Source organism: Scyliorhinus canicula, chromosome 3 (genome assembly GCF_902713615.1).
Source record: "Scyliorhinus canicula chromosome 3, sScyCan1.1, whole genome shotgun sequence".
NCBI classification, from domain to species: domain Eukaryota; kingdom Metazoa; phylum Chordata; class Chondrichthyes; order Carcharhiniformes; family Scyliorhinidae; genus Scyliorhinus; species Scyliorhinus canicula.
In genome coordinates, this window is record NC_052148.1 from 5,612,424 (window position 1) to 5,637,012 (window position 24,589).

A 24,589-nucleotide genomic window follows, 5' to 3' on the forward strand; every position below is an offset into this window, starting at 1 on the left:
ACTCGATTTGCCATCTCTCAGCCCAGCTCTGCAGCTTATCTGTGTCCCTCTGTAATTTGCAACATCATTCCACACTGTCCACAACTCCACCGACTTTAGTGCCATCTGCAAATTTAGTCACCCATCCTTGTACGCCCTCCTCCACTTCATTTATAAAAATGACAAACAGCAGTGGCCCCAAAACAGTTCTTTGTGGTACACCATTAGTAACTGAACTCCGGCTGAACATTTCCAATCAACTTTGTCTTCATCCAGCTAGCCAATTTCTGATCCAAACTGCTAAATTACCCTGAATCACATGTCTCCGTACCTTCTGCAATAGCCTACCGTGGGGAACCTTATCAAACGCTTTACAGAAATCCATGTACACCAATCAACTGCTTTCCGCTCAACCACCTGTTTGGTCACCTTCTCAAAGAACTCAATAAGGTTTGAGAGGCACGACCTACCCTTCACAAAACCGTGTTGACTATCACTAATCAAATTATTCCTTTCCAGATGATTACAAAATCCTATCTCTTATGAAACTTCCCAAGACTTTGCCCAGAACAGAAGTAAGGCACACTAGTTCTGCTTTCACCCGCATGTGGAAATAATCTGGCCGCATCTATGCTATCGATTCCCTTCATAATTATTTTTGTTTAGATAAGATCCCTCCTCATCCTTCTAAGTTCCATCGAGTACAGTCCCAGTCTACTCAACCTCTCCTTGTAATACAACCCCTTCAGGTCTGGGATTATCCTCGTGAATCTCCTCTGCACACCCTCCAGCACCAGTACGTCCTTTCTCAGGTAAGGAGATCAAAACTGAACATAATACCCCAGATGTGGCCTCACTAACACCTTATACAATTGCAGCATAACCTCCCTACTCTTAAACTCCATCCCTCTGGCAATGAAGGACAAAATTCCATTTGCCTTCTTAATCACCTGTTGCATCTGTAAACCAACTTTCTGTGACTCATGCACTAGCACACCCAGGTCTCTCTCCACATCAGCATGCTTTAATATATTATATTTTAAATAATAATCCTGTTTGCTGTTATTCCTACCAAAATGGATAACCTCACATTTGTTAACATTGTATTCCATCTGCCAGACCCTAGCCCATTCACTTAACCTATCCAAACCCCTCTGCAGACTTCCAGTATCCTCTGCACTTTTTGCTTACTCCTAGTATACCCTTAATGCCAAGCATCTTTATCTCATGCAGCAATCTTTTGTGTGGCACCTCATCAAAGGCTTTCTGGAAATCCAGATATACCACATCCATTGGCGTCGCGTTATCTACCTCTCTGGTAACGTCCTCAAAGAATTCCACAAAATTAGTAAGCCACGAGCTGCTCTCTATGAACCCATGCTGCATCTGCCCAATGGAACAATTTCTATCCAGATGCCTCGCTATTTCTTCTTTGATGATAGATTCCAGCATGTTCCCTACTACCGGTAAGTTAAGCTAACTGGCCTATAATTACCCGCTCTCTGCCTTCCTCCTTTTTTAAACAGTGGTGTCACGTTTGCTAATTTCCAATCTGCCGGGACCACCCCAGAGTCTAGTGAATTTTGGTAAATTATCACGAGTGCATTTGCAATTTCTCTAGCCATCTCTTTTCGCACTCGGGAATGCATTCCATCAGGGCCAGGAGGCTTCTCTACCTGTTTATATATTCTGCTGACGTTTACTCTCATAATCTATCTTACTCGTCTTTATAGCTTTTGTAGCAGCTTTCTTGTGCCCCCTAAAGATTTCCCAGTCATCTAGTCTCACACTAATCTTTGCCACTTGGTGTGCTTTTTCTTTCAGTTTGATTCTTTCCCTTATTTCCTTAGATATCCATGGTCGATTTTTCCTCTTTCTACTGTCCTTCCTTTCTGTTGGTAGAAACCATTGCTGAGCACAGTAAAAAAAAAATCGCTTGGCAGTTTCTCCACTGTTCATCAATGGTTTCACCATAAAGTCTTTGCTCCCAGTCTACCTGATCTAGCTCTTCTCTCATCCCATTGTAATATGCTTTGTTTGAGCACAAAACACTAGTCTTTGATTTCACCTTCTCACCCTCCATCTGTATTTTAAATTCAACCATATTGTGATCGCTCCTTCCGAGATGATCCCTAACAATCAGATCATTAATCAATCCTGTCTCATTACACAGGACCAGATCTAGGACCGCTTGTTCCCTTGTAGGTTCTATTACATACTGTTCTAGGAAACTATCACGGATACATTCTATAAACTCCTCCTCCAGGCTGCCTTCACCGACCTGGTTAAACCAATCGACATGTAAATTAAAATCCCCCATGATAACGACAGCACCATTTCTACATGTATCAGTTATTTCTTTGTTTATTGCCTGCCCCGCCATGTTGTTACTATTTGGTGGCCTGTAGACTTCTCCTATCAGTGACTTTTTTGCCTTACTATTCCTAATTTCCACCCAAATGGGTTCAACCTTGTCCTCCATTGCACCGATGTTACCCCTTACTATTGCCCGGATGTCAGCCTTAAATAACACAGCTGCACCACCTCCCTTGCCATTCACTCAGTCCTTCCGAATAGTTTGATACTTATCAAGGACGACTTTAAAAGTCCCGAAGGTCTTGCTCACCCCCTCCGAGTCCCCAACTAAGTTCCCATCCCCATCAACAATTTTCCCTATTTCCCTCGCTGCCTCCCTTTGTCTGAGCTGCTGTGCAAGCAACCTACTGGCCTTTTCCCCATGCTCGTACACCGCACCCTTCACCTTCCTGAGCTGCTCCACTGCCTTTCCTGTAGTTAACAATCGAAATTCTGCCTGCAGCCTCCAGCGTTCCCTCAAAAGCCCCGCCTCTGGAGACTCCGCATACCTTCTATCCATTCGTAGGCTCTACCTTACCAGTCGGTCTGTCTCTCCCTATCCGTCCTGTCCCTGTGAGCCCAGATCAATATCAGCTCCCCTCTCACCACCGCCTTCAATGTTTCCCAGACCACCGCTGCTGAGACCTCCTCCGTATCGTTTACCTGCAGGTACTTCAGCATGCACTGAGTTTTGCACTGAGTGCTGAGCTTGTGGCATTTGAGTGCTACAGTGAGAGTTTGGTGACTGAGGGAGTATAAGGGTTCATTTTTATTTAAAGTCTAGTATTTCTTTTATTTAGTTAATTAACTTAAAAGTTGCTGTTTGGTCTATAAGAAGGTGAATTTTGAATCAGATTTAAACAAGGTTCTACTTGGACTTACTTGCAGCTGGAGCTTGTTAATTAGTTAATTGCATTAGGCCAGTTTTCAGAAGCTAGAGTCACAGTATGAATAGGAGTTAGTTACAGTGCAGACTTTGTTTGCACTGGAGTGCTGAGCTTGTTGCATTTGAGTGCTACAGTGAGAGTTTGGTGACTGAGGGAGTGCTGAGCTTGTGGCATTTGAGTGCTACATTGAGAGTTTGGTGACTGAGCGAGTGCTGAGCTTGTGGCATTTGAGTGCTACAGTGAGAGTTTGGTGACTGAGGGAGTTAGGTGAGGAGGGAGTAAGGTGTTCCTTACATTTCATTTCCTATATTTATCAAAGAGCGTGAAGGGAGCCAGGAGTTTAGAGTACAGCTGACTGGAAGTAGAGTCGGAGGGCGGAGGTCCAGTTGGTCCACGGGGCAGCTAATTTTGTAAAGTAAGAGGGAATGGAGGCTAGGGCAGTTGCATGCTCCTCCTGTAGGATGTGGGTGGTGAGGGATACCACTGGTGTCCCCGCTGACTATACCTGCGGGAAGTGCACCCAACTCCAGCTCCTCAGAGACCGTGTTAAGGTACTGGAGCTGGAGCTGGATGAACTTCGGATCATCCGGGAGGCAGAGGGGGTTATAGAGAAGAGTTACAGGGAGGTAGCCACACCAAAGGTACTGGACAAGAGTAGCTGGGTTACAGTCAGGGGAAAGAAAACTAACAGGCAGACAGTGCAGGGATCCCTCGTGGCCGTTCCCCTTCAAAACAAGTATACCGTTTTGGATGCTGTTGTGGGGGATGACCTACCGGGGGAAGGCCCCAGCGGCCAGGTCTCTGGCACTGAGTCTGGCTCTGGGGCTCAGAAGGGAAGGGGGGAGCATAGAAAAGCAATAGTAATAGGAGATTCAATGGTTAGGGGAATAGATAGGAGATTCTGTGGTCGCGAGCGAGACTCCCGAAAGGTATGTTGCCTCCCGGGTGCCAGGGCCAGGGATGTCTCTGATCGTGTCTTCAGGATCCTGAAGGAGGAGGGTGAGCAGCCAGAAGTCGTGGTGCACATTGGTACCAACGATGTAGGTAGGAAAAAGGGTGTGGAGGTAATAAACAAGTTTAGGGAGTTAGGCTGGAAGTTAAAGGCCAGGACAGACAGAGTTGTCATCACTGGTTTGTTGCCGGTGCCACGTGATAGCGAGGCTAGGAATAGGGAGAGAGTGCAGTTGAACACGTGGCTGCAGGAATGGTGTAGGAGGGAGGGCTTCAGGTATTTGGATAATTGGAGCGCATTCTGGGGAAGGTGGGATCTGTACAAGCAGGACGGGTTGCATCTGAACCAGAGGGGCACCAATATCCTGGGGGGGGGGGGGGGGGGGGGGAGGTTTTCTTGTACTCTTCAGGAGGGTTTAAACTAATTTGGCAGGGGAATGGGAACCGGATCTGTAGTCCAGCAACTGAGGTAGACGATAGTCAGGACGCCAAAGCACATAGTGATGCAGTGGAGAAGGTAACAATGACAAAGGAGAGTACTTGCAGGCAAGGAGATGGGTTGAAGTGTGTATACTTTAATGCAAGAAGCATCAGGAATAAGGTGGGTGAACTTAAGGCATGGATCTGTACTTGGGACTACGATGTGGTGGCCATCACAGAAACTTGGATAGAAGAGGGGCAGAAATGGTTGTTGGAGGTCCCTGGTTATAGATGTTTCAACAAGATTAGGGAGGATGGTAAAAGAGGTGGGGGGGTGGCATTGTTAATTAGAGATAGTATAACAGCTGCAGAAAGGCAGTTCGAGGGGGATGTGCCTACTGAGGTAATATGGGTTGAAGTTAGAAATAGGAAAGGAGCAGTCACCTTGTTGGGAGTTTTCTATAGGCCCCCCAATAGCAGCAGAGATGTGGAGGAACAGATTGGGAAACAGATTTTGGAAAGGTGCAGAAGTCACAGGGTAGTAGTCATGGGTGACTTCAACTTCCCAAACATTGAGTGGAAACTCTTTAGATCAAATAGTTTGGATGGGGTAGTGTTTGTGCAGTGTGTCCAGGAAGCTTTTCTAAAACAGTATGTCGATTGTCCGACCAGAGGGGAGGCCATATTGGATTTAGTACTTGGTAATGAACCAGGGCAGGTGATAGATTTGTTAGTGGGGGAGCATTTTGGAGGTAGTGACCACAATTCTGTGACTTTCACTTTAGTAATGGAGAGGGATAGGTGCGAGCAACAGGGCAAGATTTATAATTGGGGGAAGGGTAAATACAATGCTGTCAGACAAGAATTGAAGTGCAGAAGTTGGGAACATAGGCTGTCAGGGAAGGACACAAGTGAAATGTGGAACTTGTTCAAGGAACAGGTACTGCGTGTCTTTGATATGTATGTCCCTGTCAGGCAGGGAAGAGATGGTCGAGTGAGGGAACCATGGTTGACAAGAGAGGTTGAATGTCTTTTTAAGAGGAAGAAGGAGACTTATGTAAGGCTGAAGAAACAAGGTTCAGACAGGGCGCTGGAGGGATACAAGATAGCCAGGACGGAACTGAAGAAAGGGATTAGGAGAGCTAAGAGAGGGCATGAAAAATCTTTGGCGGGTAGGATCAAGGAAAACCCCAAGGCCTTTTACACATATGTGAGAAATATGAGAATGACTAGAGCGAGGGTAGGTCCGATTAAGGACAGTAGCGGGAGATTGTGTATTGAGTCTGAAGAGATAGGGGAGGTCTTGAACAAGTATTTTTCTTCAGTATTTACAAACGAGAGGGGCCATATTGTTGGAGAGGACAGCGTGAAGCAGACTGTTAAGCTTGAGGAGATACTTGTCAGGAAGGAAGATGTGTTGCGCGTTTTGAAAAACTTGAGGATAGACAAGTCCCCTGGGCCTGACGGGACATATCCAAGGATTCTATGGGAAGCAAGAAATGAAATTGCAGAGCCGTTGGCAATGATCTTTTCGTCCTCGCTGTCAACAGGGGTGGTACCAGAGGATTGGAGAGTGGCGAATGTCGTGCCCCTGTTCAAAAAAGGGAATAGGGATAACCCTGGGAATTACAGGCCAGTTAGTCTCACTTCGGTGGTAGGCAAAGTAATGGAAAGGGTACTGAGGGATAGGATTTCTGAGCATCTGGAAAGGCATTGCTTGATTAGGGATAGTGAGCACGGATTTGTGAGGGGTAGGTCTTGCCTTACAAGTCTTATTGACTTCTTTGAGGAGGTGACCAAGCATGTGGATGAAGGTAAAGCAGTGGATGTAGTGTACATGGATTTTAGTAAGGCATTTGATAAGGTTCCCCATGGTAGGCTTATGCAGAAAGTAAGGAGGCATGGGATAGTGGGAAATTTGGCCAGTTGGATAACAAACTGGCTAACCGATAGAAGACAGAGAGTGGTGGTGGATGGCAAATATTCAGCCTGGAGCCCAGTTATCAGTGGCGTACCACAGGGATCAGTTCTGGGTCCTCTGCTGTTTGTGATTTTCATTAACGACTTGGATGAGGGAGTTGAAGGGCGGGTCAGTAAATTTGCAGATGATACGAAGATTTGTGGAGTTGTGGATAGTGAGTAGGGCTGTTGTCGGCTTCAAAGAGACATAGATAGAATGCAGAGCTGGGCTGTGAAGTGGCAGATGGAGTTTAACCCTGACAAGTGTGAGGTTGTCCATTTTGGAAGGACAAATCTGAATGCGGAATACAGGGTTAATGGTAGGGTTCTTGGCAATGTGGAGGAGCAGAGAGATCTTGGGGTCTATGTTCATAGTTCTTTGAAAGTTGCCACTCAAGTGGATAGAGCTGTGAAGAAGGCCTATGGTGTGCTAGCGTTCATTAGCAGAGGGATTAAATTTAAGAGCCGTGAGGTGATGATGCAGCTGTACAAAACCTTGGTCAGGCCACATTTGGAGTACTGTGTGCAGTTCTGGTCACCTCATTTTAGGAAGGATGTGGAAGCTTTGGAAAAGGTGCAAAGGAGATTTACCAGGATGTTGCCTGGAATGGAGAGTAGGTCATACGAGGAAAGGTTGAGAATGCTAGGCCTTTTCTCATTAGTACGGAGAAGGATGAGGGGCGACTTGACAGAGGTTTACAAGATGATCAGGGGAATAGATAGAGTAGACAGTCAGAGACTTTTTCCCCGGTGGAACACACCATTACAAGGGGACATAAATTTAAGATAAATGGTGGAAGATATAGAGGGAGTGTCAGAGGTAGGTTCTTTACCCAGAGAGTAGTGGGGGCATGGAATGCACTGCCTGTGGTAGTAGTTGAGTCGGAAAATTTATGGACCTTCAAGCGGCTATTGGATAGGTACTTGGATTAGGGTAGAATAAGGGAGTGTAGGTTAACTTCTTAAGGGCAGCACGGTAGCATTGTGGATAGCACAATTGCTTCACAGCTCCAGGGTCCCAAGTTCGATTTCGACTTGGGTCACTGTCTGTGTGGAGTCTGCACATCCTCCCCGTGACTGTGTGGGTTTCCTCCGGGTACTCCGGTTTCCTCCCACAGTCCAAAGATGTGCAGGTTGGGTGGATTGGCCATGAAAAATTGTCCAAAATTCTATGATTAACCTAGGACAAAAGTTTGGCGCAACATCGTGGGCCGAAGGGCCTGTTCTGTGCTGTATTTCTCTATATCTATATCTATATATGCACTTCCTCAATCTCTCGCAGATCCATTCGTCCGCCAACAGCCCCACATCCAATCTCCAGTGTGGGGGCTGCTTACTATCCATACTGACCTGCAGGTCCACCCAGTACGGAGCATGGTCCAAGATCATAATTGCCGAACAGCCAGTATCCACCACCCTCACCAACAGGGCCCTGCCCACAACAAAGAAATCTATTCGGGAATACACCTTGTGAATGTGGGAAAAGAAAGAAAATTCCCTGGCTCTCGGCTGCCTAAATCTCCACGGATCCACCAGCCCCCATCTGCTCCATGAACCCTATCAGCTCCTTTGCCATTGCTGGCACCTTGCGTGTTCTCGAACATGACCGGTCCACGCCTTGATCAACAAGCATGTTGAAATCCCCACCCATATTCAGCCTGTGCGATCATCCCAGGTTGAGGGTCCCACTGAACTTTGGGAAAGGTTGACAGGGTTTATTGCTGCTGTTGCATGGTATGAAAATTCAACAAAACATTTTTCCCTCACAAAAGACAAGGTAAAAGTGATGTAAAAACAAAAAATGCTGAAAATGCTCAGCTGGTCTGGCAACACCTGAAGAGGGAGAAAAAAAATACAACAGGATTTACGCAGACGGGAGGTGATTAAAAAAAGTGGGAAGGTCTGTCACAGGGTGGAAGGCAGGAGAAATTAAATAATGAAAGAGTTGTCAATGTGGGGAATGGGACAAGATGTGGCCAGAGGAGGCGTGAATCACAGAATAATGAGCAGCTGCTGTCTCAAAGCAGAAACAAGAGAAAAAAGGGTTAAAATCAAAACTTGCAAAGGGAAAGGAACCAAAATGGGGCCTGGATAATGATGTAAAATTGTTGAACATGGTGTTGAGTCCAGGATGCTATAAAGCACCTCATCGAAAGTTGAGGCGGTGTTTGTCAAGCTCTATTGGAATAATGCTGCTGATCAAGGACAGAGAGTTCAGCAAGACAGCAAGGCTAAATAAAGGAGATGCAAGCTGAAATGTTGGATACTGATATAAAGCAGAGCGGCTTCACATGTAGGGGTAATGGATTGGGGGTGGGGGAAAGGGATTGAAGTATGTTAGTGCAAAAGGTCACTAAACTCAACATCAGAAACAGATCAAAAAAATGTGTTTCACTGGAGAATGAAGTTTGAGGAATATTGCGAGTCAATAAGGTAACATTCTATAATATACGGGCAGGTTTACTGCGGTTGATTATCTTTTCCATGTCATCTTACTTACCTTGTACAAAAAATTGAGGGTACCCAATTACTGGTTTTTTTCCAATTCAGGGGAAATTTAGCGTGGCCAATCCACCTAACGTGCACATCATTGGGTTGTGGGGGTGAAACCCATGCAGACATGGGGAGAATGTGCAAACGTGACACGGACAGTGACCAGGGCTGGGATTCGAACCCGGCTCCTCATAGAACATGGAACACAGAACAGTGCAGCAGAGAACAGGGGCTTCGGCCCTCGATGTTGTGCCGATCATTTTCCGAAACCAGGATTAAGCGATCCCACTCCCTGTCATTCTGGTGTGATCCATGTTCCTATCCAATAACTACTTGAAAGTTCCCAACGTGTCTGACCCCACTATCACAGCAGCCAGTCCATTCCACACCCTAACCGCTCTCTGAGTAAAGAACCTACCTCAGACATCCCTCCTATATCTCCCACCCTGAATCTTATAGTTATGCCCCCTTGTAACAGCTACATCCACCCAAGGAAATGTCCACTGCATCTATCCCCTTCATCATCTTCTCAACCTCTATTAAGTCACCTCTCATCCTCCACTGCTCCAAAGAGAAAAGCCCTAGCTCCGTCAACCTTTCCTCTTAAGACCTGTTCAGCAATCCAGGCAGTATCCTGGTAAATCTCAATCATCATAATATGCAGCATGTGCTTTCCATGTCACTTTGTTCTCTTTTAAATATTTGAAGATAATTTCTAAGGGGGTAGGAAAGACAAATGGAGATTTTTATCGACTGAAGACTTACTTGTCTGCTGGGAGGCTGAGACGCCATCACTTTCCTTCTTGTCTGGGTAGATGGCAGTAAGGGAAACATCATATAAGGTGTCAGGATCCAGGTTATCTAAAACCTGGCTTGTCTCATTGCCATTTATAATCATCTGGAAGAATAGGCAGAAAGCGAAGGTCAAGATACGTTCAGTGCATGAAACCAATTTGTTTCTGCAAACTGATTCCCTTAATTAAATGGGGACGTTTGAATTTAATAACACTCAGGTGTCCACAAGGACCTTAAAATCCTTTACCAACCCTTGGCTGCAGCCACCTTTCCCAGTGGCATTCCCTCGTGGTCATGTGGAGTATTTCTGCAGAAAATTCAATTGAAGGAATAAACTAATTTGGACTGTTTTGTTCATTACGCAAATGCTCCTCTTTGAGTGGGCAACTGAGCCCAACATCTCAATACTAAAGAGCATATGGTCCGTGCGGAAAGCAGTTTCCTGATCACCTTCTAGTACAGTAATGCCATTCAGAAAGAATGTGCTGATGTTTCTGCAGGTTACGGTTCAAAGAGCTCATCCCACCCAATTGAGTTTTGGCCGATAACCAAATTTTCCAGTCCTGCCCGTGACTTTGCATGTCCCTGTTGGGAATGGAAAATACCTGCTGTTTTCAGTGTGATCATGCCCCCACGGCCAACAGAGAATGCAACTCATTAGCAAGTGTGGAAAGGATTACAAGGATGCAATAAAACATCGTTGCTGGAAAGGAGGAACATTTTCATACATATACAGATCTGTCTGACAGCGTTTTTGCTTCACACTCGCATGTTGCAAGGCAAATTTAAAAATCAGCTGGAGCTACACAGAAGCAGAAAGTATGGATTTCATCACCTCTTTTTTCTCCCCTCCCCCAGATGGAACCCAGCTGATTCTGTACTGGTTCACATCCTCTGATCCATGATCCCAGTCCATCCGGAAACTGTTCCTCGTGATGTCTGAGAAGCGTAGGTTTGATGGTGCTGGGACAGTCACTGCGTGAGAAGAATGAGACCTTAAATGTACACATGTAGCAGACAGGTAACAGAATCTTGGCAATGCAGAGGAGCAGAGAGATCTTGGGGTCTATGTTCATCGATCTTTGAATGTTGACACTCAAGTGGATAGAGCTGTGAAGAAGGCCTATGGTGTGCTAGCGTTCATTAGCAGAGGGATTGAATTTTAGAGCCGTGAGGTGATGGGGCAGCTGTACAAAACCTTGGTCAGTCCACATTTGGAGTACTGTGTGCAGTTCTAGTCACCTCATTTTAGGAAGGATGTGGAAGCTTTGGAAAAGGTTCAAAGGAGATTTACCAGGATGTTGCCTGGAATGGAGAGTAGGGCATACGAGGAAAGGTTGAGGGTGCTGGGCCTTTTCTCATTAGAATGGAGAAGGATGAGGGGCGACTTGATAGAGGTTTGTAAGATGATGAGGGGAATAGATGGAGTAGACAATCAAAGACCTTTTCCCCCGGGTGGAACAAACCATTACAAGGGGACATAAATTTAAGGTAAATGATGGAAGATATAGGGGGATGTCAGAGGTAGGTTCTTTACCCAGAGAGTAGTGGGGGCATGGAATAAACTGCCTGTGGAAGTAGTTGAGTCGGAAACGTTAGGGACCTTCAAGCGGCTATTGGAGAGGTACATGGATTATGGTAGAATAAAGGAGTGTAGGTTAATTTCTTCTTGAGGGAAGCACGGTAGCATTGTGGATAGCACAATTGTTTCACAGCTCCAGGGTCCCAGGTTCGATTTCGGCTTGGGTCACTGTCTGCACACCCTCCCCGTTTGTGCATGGGTTTCCTGCGGGTACTCCGGTATCCTCCCACAATCCAAAGAGGTGCAGGTTGGGTGGATTGGCCATCATAAATTGCCCTTAGTGTCCAAAATTCTATGATTAACCTGGGAAAAAAGTTTGGCACAATATCGTGGGCCGAAGGGCCTGTTCTGTGCTGTATTTCTCTGTCTTATCTGAGAGAGTAGAAATGATGAGGGTAGGAAGGCCGTCTGAGCAAAGATTTGAGATCCTGGCACTGATCACAAACAACTTGCATTGATAACAGTGCCTTTAATGCAGTAAAATGTCCTGAATCACTTCAGAACATAGAACATAGAACAGGACAGGCACTTCGGCCCTCCATGTTGCGCCGACCTGTGAAACCACTGTCAAGCCCATCTACACTATTCCCTTATCATCCATGTGTTTATCCAATGACCATTTAAATGCCCTTAATGACTTGACTTCCGGTCGGCGAGCGAAGCGGTCGCAGGGAGAGGGGCTCCCGCAAGCGGCAGAGAGCAGGGAAGGGACCCCCCGGGCAGGCCGGTCGGCGGAGGAGCATCGGCAGCGGCGGCGGCAGCGGGGCTCGGCGGCGGCGACAGCGGGGCTCGGCGGCGGCGACAGCGGGGCTCGGCGGCGGCGACAGCGGGGCTCGGCGGCAGCGGCGGCGACAGCGGGGCTCGGCGACAGCGGGGCTCGGCGGCAGCGGGTCTCGGCGACAGCGGGTCTCGGCGGCGGCAGCGGGGCTCGGCGGCGGCGACAGCGGGGCTCGGCGGCAGCGGCGGCGACAGCGGGGCTCGGCGGCGGCAGCGGGGCTCGGCGGCGGCGACAGCGGGGCTCGGCGGCAGCGGCGGCGACAGCGGGGCTCGGCGACAGCGGGGCTCGGCGACAGCGGGGCTCGGCGGCAGCGGGTCTCGGCGACAGCGGGTCTCGGCGGCAGCGGGGCTCGGCGGCGGCGACAGCGGGGCTCGGCGGCAGCGGCGGCGACAGCGGGGCTCGGCGACAGCGGGGCTCGGCGGCAGCGGCGGCGACAGCGGGGCTCGGCGACAGCGGGGCTCGGCGGCAGCGGGGCTTGGCGGCAGCGGGACTCGGCAGCGGCGACAGCGGGGCTCGGCGACAGCGGGTCTCGGCGACAGCGGGTCTCGGCGACAGCGGGTCTCGGCGGCAGCGGCGGCGACAGCGGGGCTCGGCGACAGCGGGGCTCGGCGGCAGCGGGGCTCGGCGGCAGCGGGGCTCGGCGGCAGCGGGGCTCGGCGGCGGCGGGGCTCGGCGGCAGCGGGGCTCGGCGGCAGCGGGGCTCGGCGACAGCGGGGCTCGGCGACAGCGGGGCTCGGCGACAGCGGGGCTCGGCGGCAGCGGGGCTCGGCGGCAGCGGCGGCGGCAGCGGGGCTCGGCGGCAGCGGGTCTCGGCGGCAGCGGGTCTCGGCGACAGCGGGTCTCGGCGGCAGCGGGTCTCGGCGACAGCGGGGCTCGGCGACAGCGGGGCTCGGCGACAGCGGGGCTCGGCAGCGGCGACAGCGGGGCTCGGCGGCAGCGGGGCTCGGCGACAGCGGGGCTCGGCGACAGCGGGGCTCGGCGACAGCGGGGCTCGGCGACAGCGGGTCTCGGCGGCAGCGGGGCTCGGCAGCGGCGACAGCGGGGCTCGGCGGCAGCGGGGCTTGGCGGCAGCGGGGCTCGGCGGCAGCGGGACTTGGCGGCAGCGGGGCTCGGCGGCAGCGGGGCTCGGCGACAGCGGGGCTCGGCGGCAGCGGGGCTTGGCGGCAGCGGGGCTCGGCGGCAGCGGGGCTCGGCGACAGCGGGGCTCGGCGACAGCGGGGCTCGGCGGCAGCGGCGGCGACAGCGGGGCTCGGCGACAGCGGGGCTCGGCGGCAGCGGCGGCGACAGCGGCGCTCGGCGACAGCGGGTCTCGGCGACAGCGGGGCTCGGCGGCAGCGGGTCTCGGCGACAGCGGGGCTCGGCGGCGGCGACAGCGGGGCTCGGCGGCGGCAGCGGGGCTCGGCGGCAGCGGCGGCGACAGCGGGGCTCGGCGGCAGCGGCGGCGACAACGGGGCTCGGCGACAGCGGGTCTCGGCGACAGCGGGGCTCGGCGGCAGCGGGTCTCGGCGACAGCGGGGCTCGGCGGCGGCGACAGCGGGGCTCGGCGGCGGCAGCGGGGCTCGGCGGCAGCGGCGGCGGCAGCGGGGCTCGGCGGCGGCGACAGCGGGGCTCGGCGGCAGCGGCGGCGACAGCGGGGCTCGGCGGCGGCGACAGCGGGGCTCGGCGGCAGCGGCGGCGACAGCGGGGCTCGGCGGCGGCGACAGCGGGGCTCGGCGGCAGCGGCGGCGACAGCGGGGCTCGGCGGCAGCGGGTCTCGGCGGCAGCGGGTCTCGGCGGCAGCGGGTCTCGGCGACAGCGGGGCTCGGCGACAGCGGGGCTCGGCGACAGCGGGGCTCGGCGGCAGCGGGGCTCGGCGGCAGCGGCGGCGACAGCGGGGATCGGCGACAGCGGGTCTCGGCGACAGCGGGGCTCGGCAGCAGCGGGTCTCGGCGACAGCGGGGCTCGGCGGCAGCGGGGCTCGGCGGCAGCGGGGCTCGGCGGCAGCGGGGCTCGGCGACAGCGGGGCTTGGCGACAGCGGCGGCGACAGCGGGGCTTGGCGACAGCGGGGCTTGGCGACAGCGGGGCTTGGCGACAGCGGGGCTTGGCGACAGCGGGGCTTGGCGGCAGCGGGGCTTGGCGGCAGCGGGGCTTGGCGACAGCGGGGCTTGGCGGCAACGGGGCTTGGCGGCAGCGGGGCTTGGCGGCAGCGGGGCTTGGCGACAGCGGCGGCGACAGCGGGGCTTGGCGGCAGCGGCGGCGGCAGCGACAGCGGGGCTTGGCGGCAGCGGGGCTTGGCGGCAGCGGGGCTTGGCGGCAGCGGCGGCGACAGCGGGGCTTGGCGGCAGCGGCGGGGCGTGGCGGCAGCGGCGGGGCGTGGCGGCAGCGGCGGGGCTTGGCGACAGCGGGGCTCGGCGGCAGCGGCGGCGACAGCGGGGCTTGGCGGCAGCGGCGGCGACAGCGGGGCATGGCGGCAGCGGGGCTTGGCGGCAGCGGGGCTTGGCGGCAGCGGCGGCGACAGCGGGTCTTGGCGGCAGCGGGGCTTGGCGGCAGCGACAGCGGGGCTTGGCGGCAGCGGCGGCGACAGCGGGGCTTGGCGGCAGCGGCGGCGACAGCGGGGCTTGGCGGCAGCGGCGGGGCTTGGCGACAGCGGGGCTTTGCGGCAGCGGCGGCGACAGCGGGGCTTGGCGACAGCGGGGCTTGGCGGCAGCGGCGGCGACAGCGGGGCTTGGCGACAGCGGGGCTTGGCGGCAGCGGCGGGGCTTGGCGACAGCGGGGCTTGGCGGCAGCGGGGCTTGGCGACAGCGGGGCTCGGCGGCGGCAGCGGGGCTCGGCGGCAGCGGCGGCGACAGCGGGGCTTGGCGACAGCGGGGCTTGGCGACAGCGGGGCTTGGCGACAGCGGGGCTTGGCGACAGCGGGGCTTGGCGACAGCGGGGCTTGGCGGCAGCGGGGCTTGGCGGCAGCGGGGCTTGGCGACAGCGGGGCTTGGCGGCAACGGGGCTTGGCGGCAGCGGGGCTTGGCGGCAGCGGGGCTTGGCGACAGCGGCGGCGACAGCGGGGCTTGGCGGCAGCGGCGGCGGCAGCGACAGCGGGGCTTGGCGACAGCGGGGCTTGGCGGCAGCGGGGCTTGGCGGCAGCGGCGGCGACAGCGGGGCTTGGCGGCAGCGGCGGGGCTTGGCGGCAGCGGCGGGGCTTGGCGGCAGCGGCGGGGCTTGGCGACAGCGGGGCTCGGCGGCAGCGGCGGCGACAGCGGGGCTTGGCGGCAGCGGCGGCGACAGCGGGGCATGGCGGCAGCGGGGCTTGGCGGCAGCGGGGCTTGGCGGCAGCGGCGGCGACAGCGGGTCTTGGCGGCAGCGGGGCTTGGCGGCAGCGACAGCGGGGCTTGGCGGCAGCGGCGGCGACAGCGGGGCTTGGCGGCAGCGGCGGGGCTTGGCGACAGCGGGGCTTGGCGGCAGCGGCGGCGACAGCGGGGCTTGGCGACAGCGGGGCTTGGCGGCGGCGACAGCGGGGCTTGGCGACAGCGGGGCTTGGCGGCAGCGGCGGGGCTTGGCGACAGCGGGGCTTGGCGGCAGCGGGGCTTGGCGACAGCGGGGCTCGGCGGCAGCGGGTCTCGGCAACAGCGGGCTCGGCGGCGGCAGCGGGGCTCGGCGGCAGCGGCGGCGACAGCGGGGCTTGGCGGCAGCGGCGGGGCTTGGCGCAGCGGGGCTTGGCGGCAGCGGCGGCGGCGGCGGGGCTTGGCGACAGCGGGGCTTGGCGGCAGCGGCGGCGACAGCGGGGCTTGGCGACAGCGGGGCTTGGCGGCAGCGGCGGGGCTTCGCGACAGCGGGGCTTGGCGGCAGCGGGCTTGGCGACAGCGGGCTCGGCGGCAGCGGGTCTCGGCAACAGCGGGGCTCGGCGGCGGCGACAGCGGGCGCTCGGCGGCGGCAGCGGGGCTCGGCGGCAGCGGCGGCGACAGCGGGGCTTGGCGGCAGCGGCGGCGACAACGGGGCTCGGCGACAGCGGGTCTCGGCGACAGCGGGGCTCGGCGGCAGCGGGTCTCGGCGACAGCGGGGCTCGGCGGCAGCGGGTCTCGGCGACAGCGGGGCTCGGCGACAGCGGGGCTCGGCGGCAGCGGGGCTCGGCGGCAGCGGCGGCGACAGCGGGGCTCGGCGGCAGCGGGGCTCGGCGGCAGCGGGTCTCGGCGGCAGCGGGTCTCGGCGACAGCGGGGCTCGGCGACAGCGGGGCTCGGCGACAGCGGGGCTCGGCGACAGCGGGGCTCGGCGACAGCGGGGCTCGGCGACAGCGGGGCTCGGCGGCAGCGGCGGCGACAGCGGGGCTCGGCGACAGCGGGGCTCGGCGACAGCGGGGCTCGGCGACAGCGGGGCTCGGCGGCAGCGGGGCTCGGCAGCGGCGACAGCGGGGCTCGGCGGCAGCGGGGCTTGGCGGCAGCGGGGCTCGGCGGCAGCGGGGCTTGGCGGCAGCGGGGCTCGGCGGCAGCGGGGCTCGGCGACAGCGGGGCTCGGCGACAGCGGGGCTCGGCGACAGCGGGTCTCGGCGGCAGCGGGGCTTGGCGGCAGCGGGGCTCGGCAGCGGCGACAGCGGGGCTCGGCGGCAGCGGGGCTCGGCGACAGCGGGGCTCGGCGACAGCGGGGCTCGGCGGCAGCGGCGGCGACAGCGGGGCTCGGCGACAGCGGGGCTCGGCGGCAGCGGCGGCGACAGCGGCGCTCGGCGACAGCGGGTCTCGGCGACAGCGGGGCTCGGCGGCAGCGGGTCTCGGCGACAGCGGGGCTCGGCGGCGGCGACAGCGGGGCTCGGCGGCGGCAGCGGGGCTCGGCGGCAGCGGCGGCGACAACGGGGCTCGGCGACAGCGGGTCTCGGCGACAGCGGGGCTCGGCGGCAGCGGGTCTCGGCGACAGCGGGGCTCGGCGGCGGCGACAGCGGGGCTCGGCGGCGGCAGCGGGGCTCGGCGGCAGCGGCGGCGGCAGCGGGGCTCGGCGGCGGCGACAGCGGGGCTCGGCGGCAGCGGCGGCGACAGCGGGGCTCGGCGGCGGCGACAGCGGGGCTCGGCGGCAGCGGCGGCGACAGCGGGGCTCGGCGGCGGCGACAGCGGGGCTCGGCGGCAGCGGCGGCGACAGCGGGGCTCGGCGGCAGCGGGTCTCGGCGGCAGCGGGTCTCGGCGGCAGCGGGTCTCGGCGACAGCGGGGCTCGGCGACAGCGGGGCTCGGCGACAGCGGGGCTCGGCGGCAGCGGCGGCGACAGCGGGGCTCGGCGACAGCGGGTCTCGGCGACAGCGGGGCTCGGCGGCAGCGGGGCTCGGCGACAGCGGGGCTCGGCGGCAGCGGGGCTCGGCGGCAGCGGGGCTCGGCGGCAGCGGGGCTCGGCGACAGCGGCGGCGACAGCGGGGCTTGGCGACAGCGGGGCTTGGCGACAGCGGGGCTTGGCGACAGCGGGGCTTGGCGACAGCGGGGCTTGGCGGCAGCGGGGCTTGGCGGCAGCGGGGCTTGGCGACAGCGGGGCTTGGCGGCAACGGGGCTTGGCGGCAGCGGGGCTTGGCGGCAGCGGGGCTTGGCGACAGCGGCGGCGACAGCGGGGCTTGGCGGCAGCGGCGGCGGCAGCGACAGCGGGGCTTGGCGGCAGCGGGGCTTGGCGGCAGCGGGGCTTGGCGGCAGCGGGCGGCGACAGCGGGGCTTGGCGGCAGCGGCGGGGCTTGGCGGCAGCGGCGGGGCTTGGCGGCAGCGGCGGGGCTTGGCGACAGCGGGGCTTCGGCGGCAGCGCGGCGACAGCGGGGCTTGGCGGCAGCGGCGGCGACAGCGGGGCATGGCGGCAGCGGGGCTTGGCGGCAGCGGGGATTGGCGGCAGCGGCGGCGACAGCGGGGTCTTGGCGGCAGCGGGCTTGCGCAGCGACAGCGGGGCTTGGCGGCAGCGGCGGCGACAGCGGGGCTTGGCGGCAGCGGCGGCGACAGCGGGGGCTTGGCGGCAGCGGCGGGGCTTGGCGACAGCGGGGCTTTGGCGGCAGCGGCGGCGACAGCGGGGCTTGGCGACAGCGGGGCTTGGCGGCGGCGACAGCGGGGCTTGGCGACAGCGGGGCTTGGCGGCAGCGGCGGGGCTTGGCGGCAGCGGGGCTTGGCGGCAGCGGGGCTCGGCGGCAGCGGGTCTCGGAAACAGCGGGGCTCGGCGGCGGCAGCGGGGCTCGGCGGCAGCGGCGGCGACAGCGGGGCTTGGCGGCAGCGGCGGGGCTTGGCGACAGCGGGGCTTTGCGGCAGCGGCGGCGACAGCGGGGCTTGGCGACAGCGGGGCTTGGCGGCAGCGGCGGCGACAGCGGGGCTTGGCGACAGCGGGGCTTGGCGGCAGCGGCGGGGCTTGGCGACAGCGGGGCTTGGCGACAGCGGGGCTCGGCGGCAGCGGGTCTCGGCAACAGCGGGGCTCGGCGGCGGCGACAGCGGGGCTCGGCGGCGACAGCGGGGCTCGGCGGCAGCGGCGGCGACAGCGGGGCTCGGCGGCAGCGGCGGCGACAACGGGGCTCGGCGACAGCGGGTCTCGGCGACAGCGGGGCTCGGCGGCAGCGGGTCTCGGCGACAGCGGGGCTCGGCGGCGGCGACAGCGGGGCTCGGCGGCGGCAGCGGGGCTCGGCGGCAGCGGCGGCGGCAGCGGGGCTCGGCGGCGGCGACAGCGGGGCTCGGCGGCAGCGGCGGCGACAGCGGGGCTCGGCGGCGGCGACAGCGGGGCTCGGCGGCAGCGGCGGCGACAGCGGGGCTCGGCGGCGGCGACAGCGGGGCTCGCGGCAGCGGCGGCGACAGCGGGGCTCGGCGGCAGCGGGTCTCGGCGACAGCGGGTCTCGGCGGCAGCGGGGCTCGGCGACAGCGGGGCTCGGCGACAGCGGGGCTCGGCGGCAGCGGCGGCGACAGCGGGGCTTGGCGACAGCGGGGCTTGGCGACAGCGGGGCTTGGCGGCAGCGGGGCTTGGCGACAGCGGGGCTTGGCGGCAGCGGGGCTTGGCGGCAACGGGGCTTGGCGGCAACGGGGCTTGGCGGCAGCGGAGCTTGGCGGCAGCGGGGCTTGGCGACAGCGGCGGCGACAGCGGGGCTTGGCGGCAGCGGCGGCGGCAGCGGGGCTTGGCGGCAGCGGGGCTTGGCGGCAGCGGGGCTTGGCGGCAGCGGCGGCGACAGCGGGGCTTGGCGGCAGCGGCGGGGCTTGGCGGCAGCGGCGGGGCTTGGCGGCAGCGGCGGGGCTTGGCGACAGCGGGGCTCGGCGGCAGCGGCGGCGACAGCGGGGCTTGGCGGCAGCGGCGGGGCTTGGCGGCAGCGGGGCTTGGCGGCAGCGGCGGCGACAGCGGGGCTTGGCGGCAGCGGCGGCGACAGCGGGGCTTGGCGGCAGCGGGGCTTGGCGGCAGCGGGGCTTGGCGGCAGCGGCGGCGACAGCGGGGCTTGGCGGCAGCGGCGGCGACAGCGGGGCTCGGCGGCAGCGGGTCTCGGCGACAGCGGGTCTCGGCGGCAGCGGGTCTCGGCGACAGCGGGGCTCGGCGACAGCGGGGCTCGGCGACAGCGGGGCTCGGCGACAGCGGGGCTCGGCGACAGCGGCGGCGACAGCGGGGCTCGGCGACAGCGGGGCTCGGCGGCAGCGGGGCTCGGCGGCAGCGGGGCTCGGCGGCAGCGGGGCTCGGCGGCAGCGGGGCTCGGCGACAGCGGGGCTCGGCGGCAGCGGCGGCGACAGCGGGGCTTGGCGACAGCGGGGCTTGGCGACAGCGGGGCTTGGCGGCAGCGGGGCTTGGCGGCAGCGGGGCTTGGCGGCAGCGGGGCTTGGCGGCAACGGGGCTTGGCGGCAACGGGGCTTGGCGGCAACGGGGCTTGGCGGCAGCGGAGCTTGGCGGCAGCGGGGCTTGGCGACAGCGGCGGCGACAGCGGGGCTTGGCGGCAGCGGCGGCGGCAGCGGGGCTTGGCGGCAGCGGGGCTTGGCGGCAGCGGGGCTTGGCGGCAGCGGCGGCGACAGCGGGGCTTGGCGGCGGCGGCGGGGCTTGGCGGCAGCGGCGGGGCTTGGCGGCAGCGGCGGGGCTTGGCGACAGCGGGGCTCGGCGGCAGCGGCGGCGACAGCGGGGCTTGGCGGCAGCGGCGGGGCTTGGCGGCAGCGGGGCTTGGCGGCAGCGGCGGCGACAGCGGGGCTTGGCGGCAGCGGCGGCGACAGCGGGGCTTGGCGGCAGCGGGGCTTGGCGGCAGCGGGGCTTGGCGGCAGCGGCGGCGACAGCGGGGCTTGGCGGCAGCGGCGGCGACAGCGGGGCTCGGCGGCAGCGGGTCTCGGCGACAGCGGGTCTCGGCGGCAGCGGGTCTCGGCGGCAGCGGGGCTCGGCGGCAGCGGGGCTCGGCGACAGCGGGGCTCGGCGACAGCGGGGCTCGGCGGCAGCGGCGGCGACAGCGGGGCTCGGCGGCAGCGGGGCTCGGCGGCAGCGGGGCTCGGCGGCAGCGGGGCTCGGCGGCAGCGGGGCTCGGCGGCAGCGGGGCTCGGCGACAGCGGGGCTTGGCGACAGCGGCGGCGACAGCGGGGCTTGGCGACAGCGGGGCTTGGCGACAGCGGGGCTTGGCGGCAGCGGGGCTTGGCGGCAGCGGGGCTTGGCGGCAGCGGGGCTTGGCGGCAACGGGGCTTGGCGGCAGCGGGGCTTGGCGGCAGCGGGGCTTGGCGGCAACGGGGCTTGGCGGCAGCGGCGGCGACAGCGGGGCTTGGCGGCAGCGGCGGCGACAGCGGGGCTTGGCGGCAGCGGCGGCGGCAGCGACAGCGGGGCTTGGCGACAGCGGGGCTTGGCGGCAGCGGGGCTTGGCGACAGCGGGGCTTGGCGACAGCGGGGCTTGGCGGCAGCGGGGCTTGGCGGCAACGGGGCTTGGCGGCAACGGGGCTTGGCGGCAGCGGGGCTTGGCGGCAGCGGGGCTTGGCGGCAGCGGCGGCGACAGCGGGGCTTGGCGGCAGCGGCGGCGGCAGCGACAGCGGGGCTTGGCGGCAGCGGGGCTTGGCGGCAGCGGCGGCGACAGCGGGGCTTGGCGGAAGCGGCGGGGCTTGGCGGCAGCGGCGGGGCTTGGCGACAGCGGGGCTCGGCGGCAGCGGCGGCGACAGCGGGGCTTGGCGGCAGCGGCGGGGCTTGGCGACAGCGGGGCTTGGCGGCAGCGGCGGCGACAGCGGGGCTTGGCGGCAGCGGGGCTTGGCGGCAGCGGGGCTTGGCGGCAGCGGCGGCGACAGCGGGGCTTGGCGGCAGCGACAGCGGGGCTTGGCGGCAGCGGCGGCGACAGCGGGGCTTGGCGGCAGCGGCGGGGCTTGGCGACAGCGGCGGCGACAGCGGGGCTTGGCGGCAGCGGCGGGGCTTGGCGGCAGCGGCGGGGCTTGGCGGCAGCGGCGGGGCTTGGCGACAGCGGGGCTTGGCGGCAGCGGCGGCGACAGCGGGGCTTGGCTGCAGCGGCGGGGTTTGGCGACAGCGGGGCTTGGCGGCAGCGGCGGCGACAGCGGGGCTCGGCGGCAGCGGCGTGGCTTGGCGACAGCGGCGGCGACAGCGGGGCTTGGCGGCAGCGGCGGCGGCAGCGGGGCTTGGCGGCAGCGGCGGCGGCAGCGGGGCTTGGCGGCAGCGGCGGCGGCAGCGGGGCTTGGCGGCAGCGGCGGCGGCAGCGGGGCTTGGCGGCAGCGGCGGGGCTTGGCAACAGCGGCGGCGACAGCGGGGCTTGGCGGCAGCGGCGGCGGCAGCAACAGCGGGGCTTGGCGGCAGCGGGGCTCGGCGGCAGCGGCAGCGACAGCGGGGCTTGGCGGCAGCGGCGGGGCTTGGCGATAGCGGGGCTTGGCGACAGCGGGGCGGCTTGGCGACAGCGGCGGCGACAGCGGGGCTTGGCGGCAGCGGCGGCGGCAGCGGGGTTTGGCGGCAGCGGCGGCGGCAGCGGGGCTTGGCGGCAGCGGCGGCGGCAGCGGGGCTTGGCGGCAGCGGCGGGGCTTGGCAACAGCGGCGGCGACAGCGGGGCTTGGCGGCAGCGGCGGCGGCAGCAACAGCGGGGCTTGGCGGCAGCGGGGCTCGGCGGCAGCGGCAGCGGCAGCGACAGCGGGGCTTGGCGGCAGCGGCGGGGCTTGGCGACAGCGGGGCTTTGCGGCAGCGGCGGCGACAGCGGGGCTTGGCGACAGCGGGGCTTGGCGGCAGCGGCGGGGCTTGGCGACAGCGGGGCTTGGCGGCAGCGGGGCTTGGCGACAGCGGGGCTCGGCGGCAGCGGGTCTCGGCAACAGCGGGGCTCGGCGGCGGCGACAGCGGGGCTCGGCGGCGGCAGCGGGGCGCGGCGGCAGCGGCGGCGACAGCGGGGCTCGGCGGCAGCGGCGGCGACAACGGGGCTCGGCGACAGCGGGTCTCGGCGACAGCGGGGCTCGGCGGCAGCGGGTCTCGGCGACAGCGGGGCTCGGCGGCGGCGACAGCGGGGCTCGGCGGCGGCAGCGGGGCTCGGCGGCAGCGGCGGCGGCAGCGGGGCTCGGCGGCGGCGACAGCGGGGCTCGGCGGCAGCGGCGGCGACAGCGGGGCTCGGCGGCGGCGACAGCGGGGCTCGGCGGCAGCGGCGGCGACAGCGGGGCTCGGCGGCGGCGACAGCGGGGCTCGGCGGCAGCGGCGGCGACAGCGGGGCTCGGCGGCAGCGGGTCTCGGCGACAGCGGGTCTCGGCGGCAGCGGGGCTCGGCGACAGCGGGGCTCGGCGACAGCGGGGCTCGGCGACAGCGGGGCTCGGCGACAGCGGGGCTCGGCGGCAGCGGCGGCGACAGCGGGGCTTGGCGACAGCGGGGCTTGGCGACAGCGGGGCTTGGCGGCAGCGGGGCTTGGCGGCAGCGGGGCTTGGCGACAGCGGGGCTTGGCGGCAGCGGGGCTTGGCGGCAACGGGGCTTGGCGGCAACGGGGCTTGGCGGCAACAGGGCTTGGCGGCAGCGGAGCTTGGCGGCAGCGGGGCTTGGCGACAGCGGCGGCGACAGCGGGGCTTGGCGGCAGCGGCGGCGGCAGCGGGGCTTGGCGGCAGCGGGGCTGGGCGGCAGCGGGGCTTGGCGGCAGCGGCGGCGACAGCGGGGCTCGGCGGCAGCGGCGGGGCTTGGCGGCAGCGGCGGGGCTTGGCGGCAGCGGCGGGGCTTGGCGACAGCGGGGCTCGGCGGCAGCGGCGGCGACAGCGGGGCTTGGCGGCAGCGGCGGCGACAGCGGGGCTTGGCGGCAGCGGCGGCGACAGCGGGGCTCGGCGGCAGCGGGGCTCGGCGACAGCGGGGCTCGGCGACAGCGGCGGCGACAGCGGGGCTTGGCGACAGCGGGGCTTGGCGACAGCGGGGCTTGGCGACAGCGGGGCTTGGCGGCAGCGGGGCTTGGCGACAGCGGGGCTTGGCGGCAGCGGGGCTTGGCGGCAGCGGGGCTTGGCGGCAACGGGGCTTGGCGGCAGCGGGGCTGGGCGGCAGCGGGGCTTGGCGGCAACGGGGCTTGGCGGCAGCGGCGGCGACAGCGGGGCTTGGCGGCAGCGGCGGCGACAGCGGGGCTTGGCGGCAGCGGCGGCGGCAGCGACAGCGGGGCTTGGCGGCAGCGGGGCTTGGCGGCAGCGGGGCTTGGCGGCAGCGGGGCTTGGCGGCAGCGGCGGCGACAGCGGGGCTTGGCGGCAGCGGCGGGGCTTGGCGGCAGCGGCGGGGCTTGGCGGCAGCGGCGGGGCTTGGCGACAGCGGGGCTTGGCGGCAGCGGCGGCGACAGCGGGGCTTGGCGGCAGCGGGGCTTGGCGGCAGCGGGGCTTGGCGGCAGCGGCGGCGACAGCGGGGCTTGGCGGCAGCGGGGCTTGGCGGCAGCGACAGCGGGGCTTGGCGGCAGCGGCGGCGACAGCGGGGCTTGGCGGCAGCGGCGGGGCTTGGCGACAGCGGCGGCGACAGCGGGGCTTGGCGGCAGCGGCGGGGCTTGGCGGCAGCGGCGGGGCTTGGCGGCAGCGGCGGGGCTTGGCGACAGCGGGGCTTGGCGGCAGCGGCGGCGACAGCGGGGCTTGGCTGCAGCGGCGGGGTTTGGCGACAGCGGGGCTTGGCGGCAGCGGCGGCGACAGCGGGGCTTGGCGACAGCGGGGCTCGGCGGCAGCGGCGTGGCTTGGCGACAGCGGCGGCGACAGCGGGGCTTGGCGGCAGCGGCGGCGGCAGCGGGGCTTGGCGGCAGCGGCGGCGGCAGCGGGGCTTGGCGGCAGCGGCGGCGGCAGCGGGGCTTGGCGGCAGCGGCGGCGGCAGCGGGGCTTGGCGGCAGCGGCGGGGCTTGGCAACAGCGGCGGCGACAGCGGGGCTTGGCGGCAGCGGCGGCGGCAGCAACAGCGGGGCTTGGCGGCAGCGGGGCTCGGCGGCAGCGGCGGCGGCAGCGACAGCGGGGCTTGGCGGCAGCGGCGGGGCTTGGCGACAGCGGGGCTTGGCGACAGCGGGGCGGCTTGGCGACAGCGGCGGCAC

The 24,589-nt window shown here is 64.2% G+C and overlaps 1 protein-coding gene across 1 annotated transcript in view; it reads right to left on the reverse strand.

Annotated features, from left to right (window-relative positions):
• The window catches only part of LOC119963790, a 1,053,439-nt gene that overhangs the window by 916,489 nt on the left and 112,361 nt on the right, over positions 1–24,589 (reverse strand). The window contains exons 23-24 of the mRNA XM_038793076.1: positions 10,675–10,814; positions 9,810–9,942 (exon numbers count right to left, since the gene is read on the reverse strand). Coding sequence (XP_038649004.1) covers positions 9,810–9,942; positions 10,675–10,814 — 273 coding nt within the window. The remainder of the gene's footprint in view (positions 1–9,809; positions 9,943–10,674; positions 10,815–24,589) is intronic.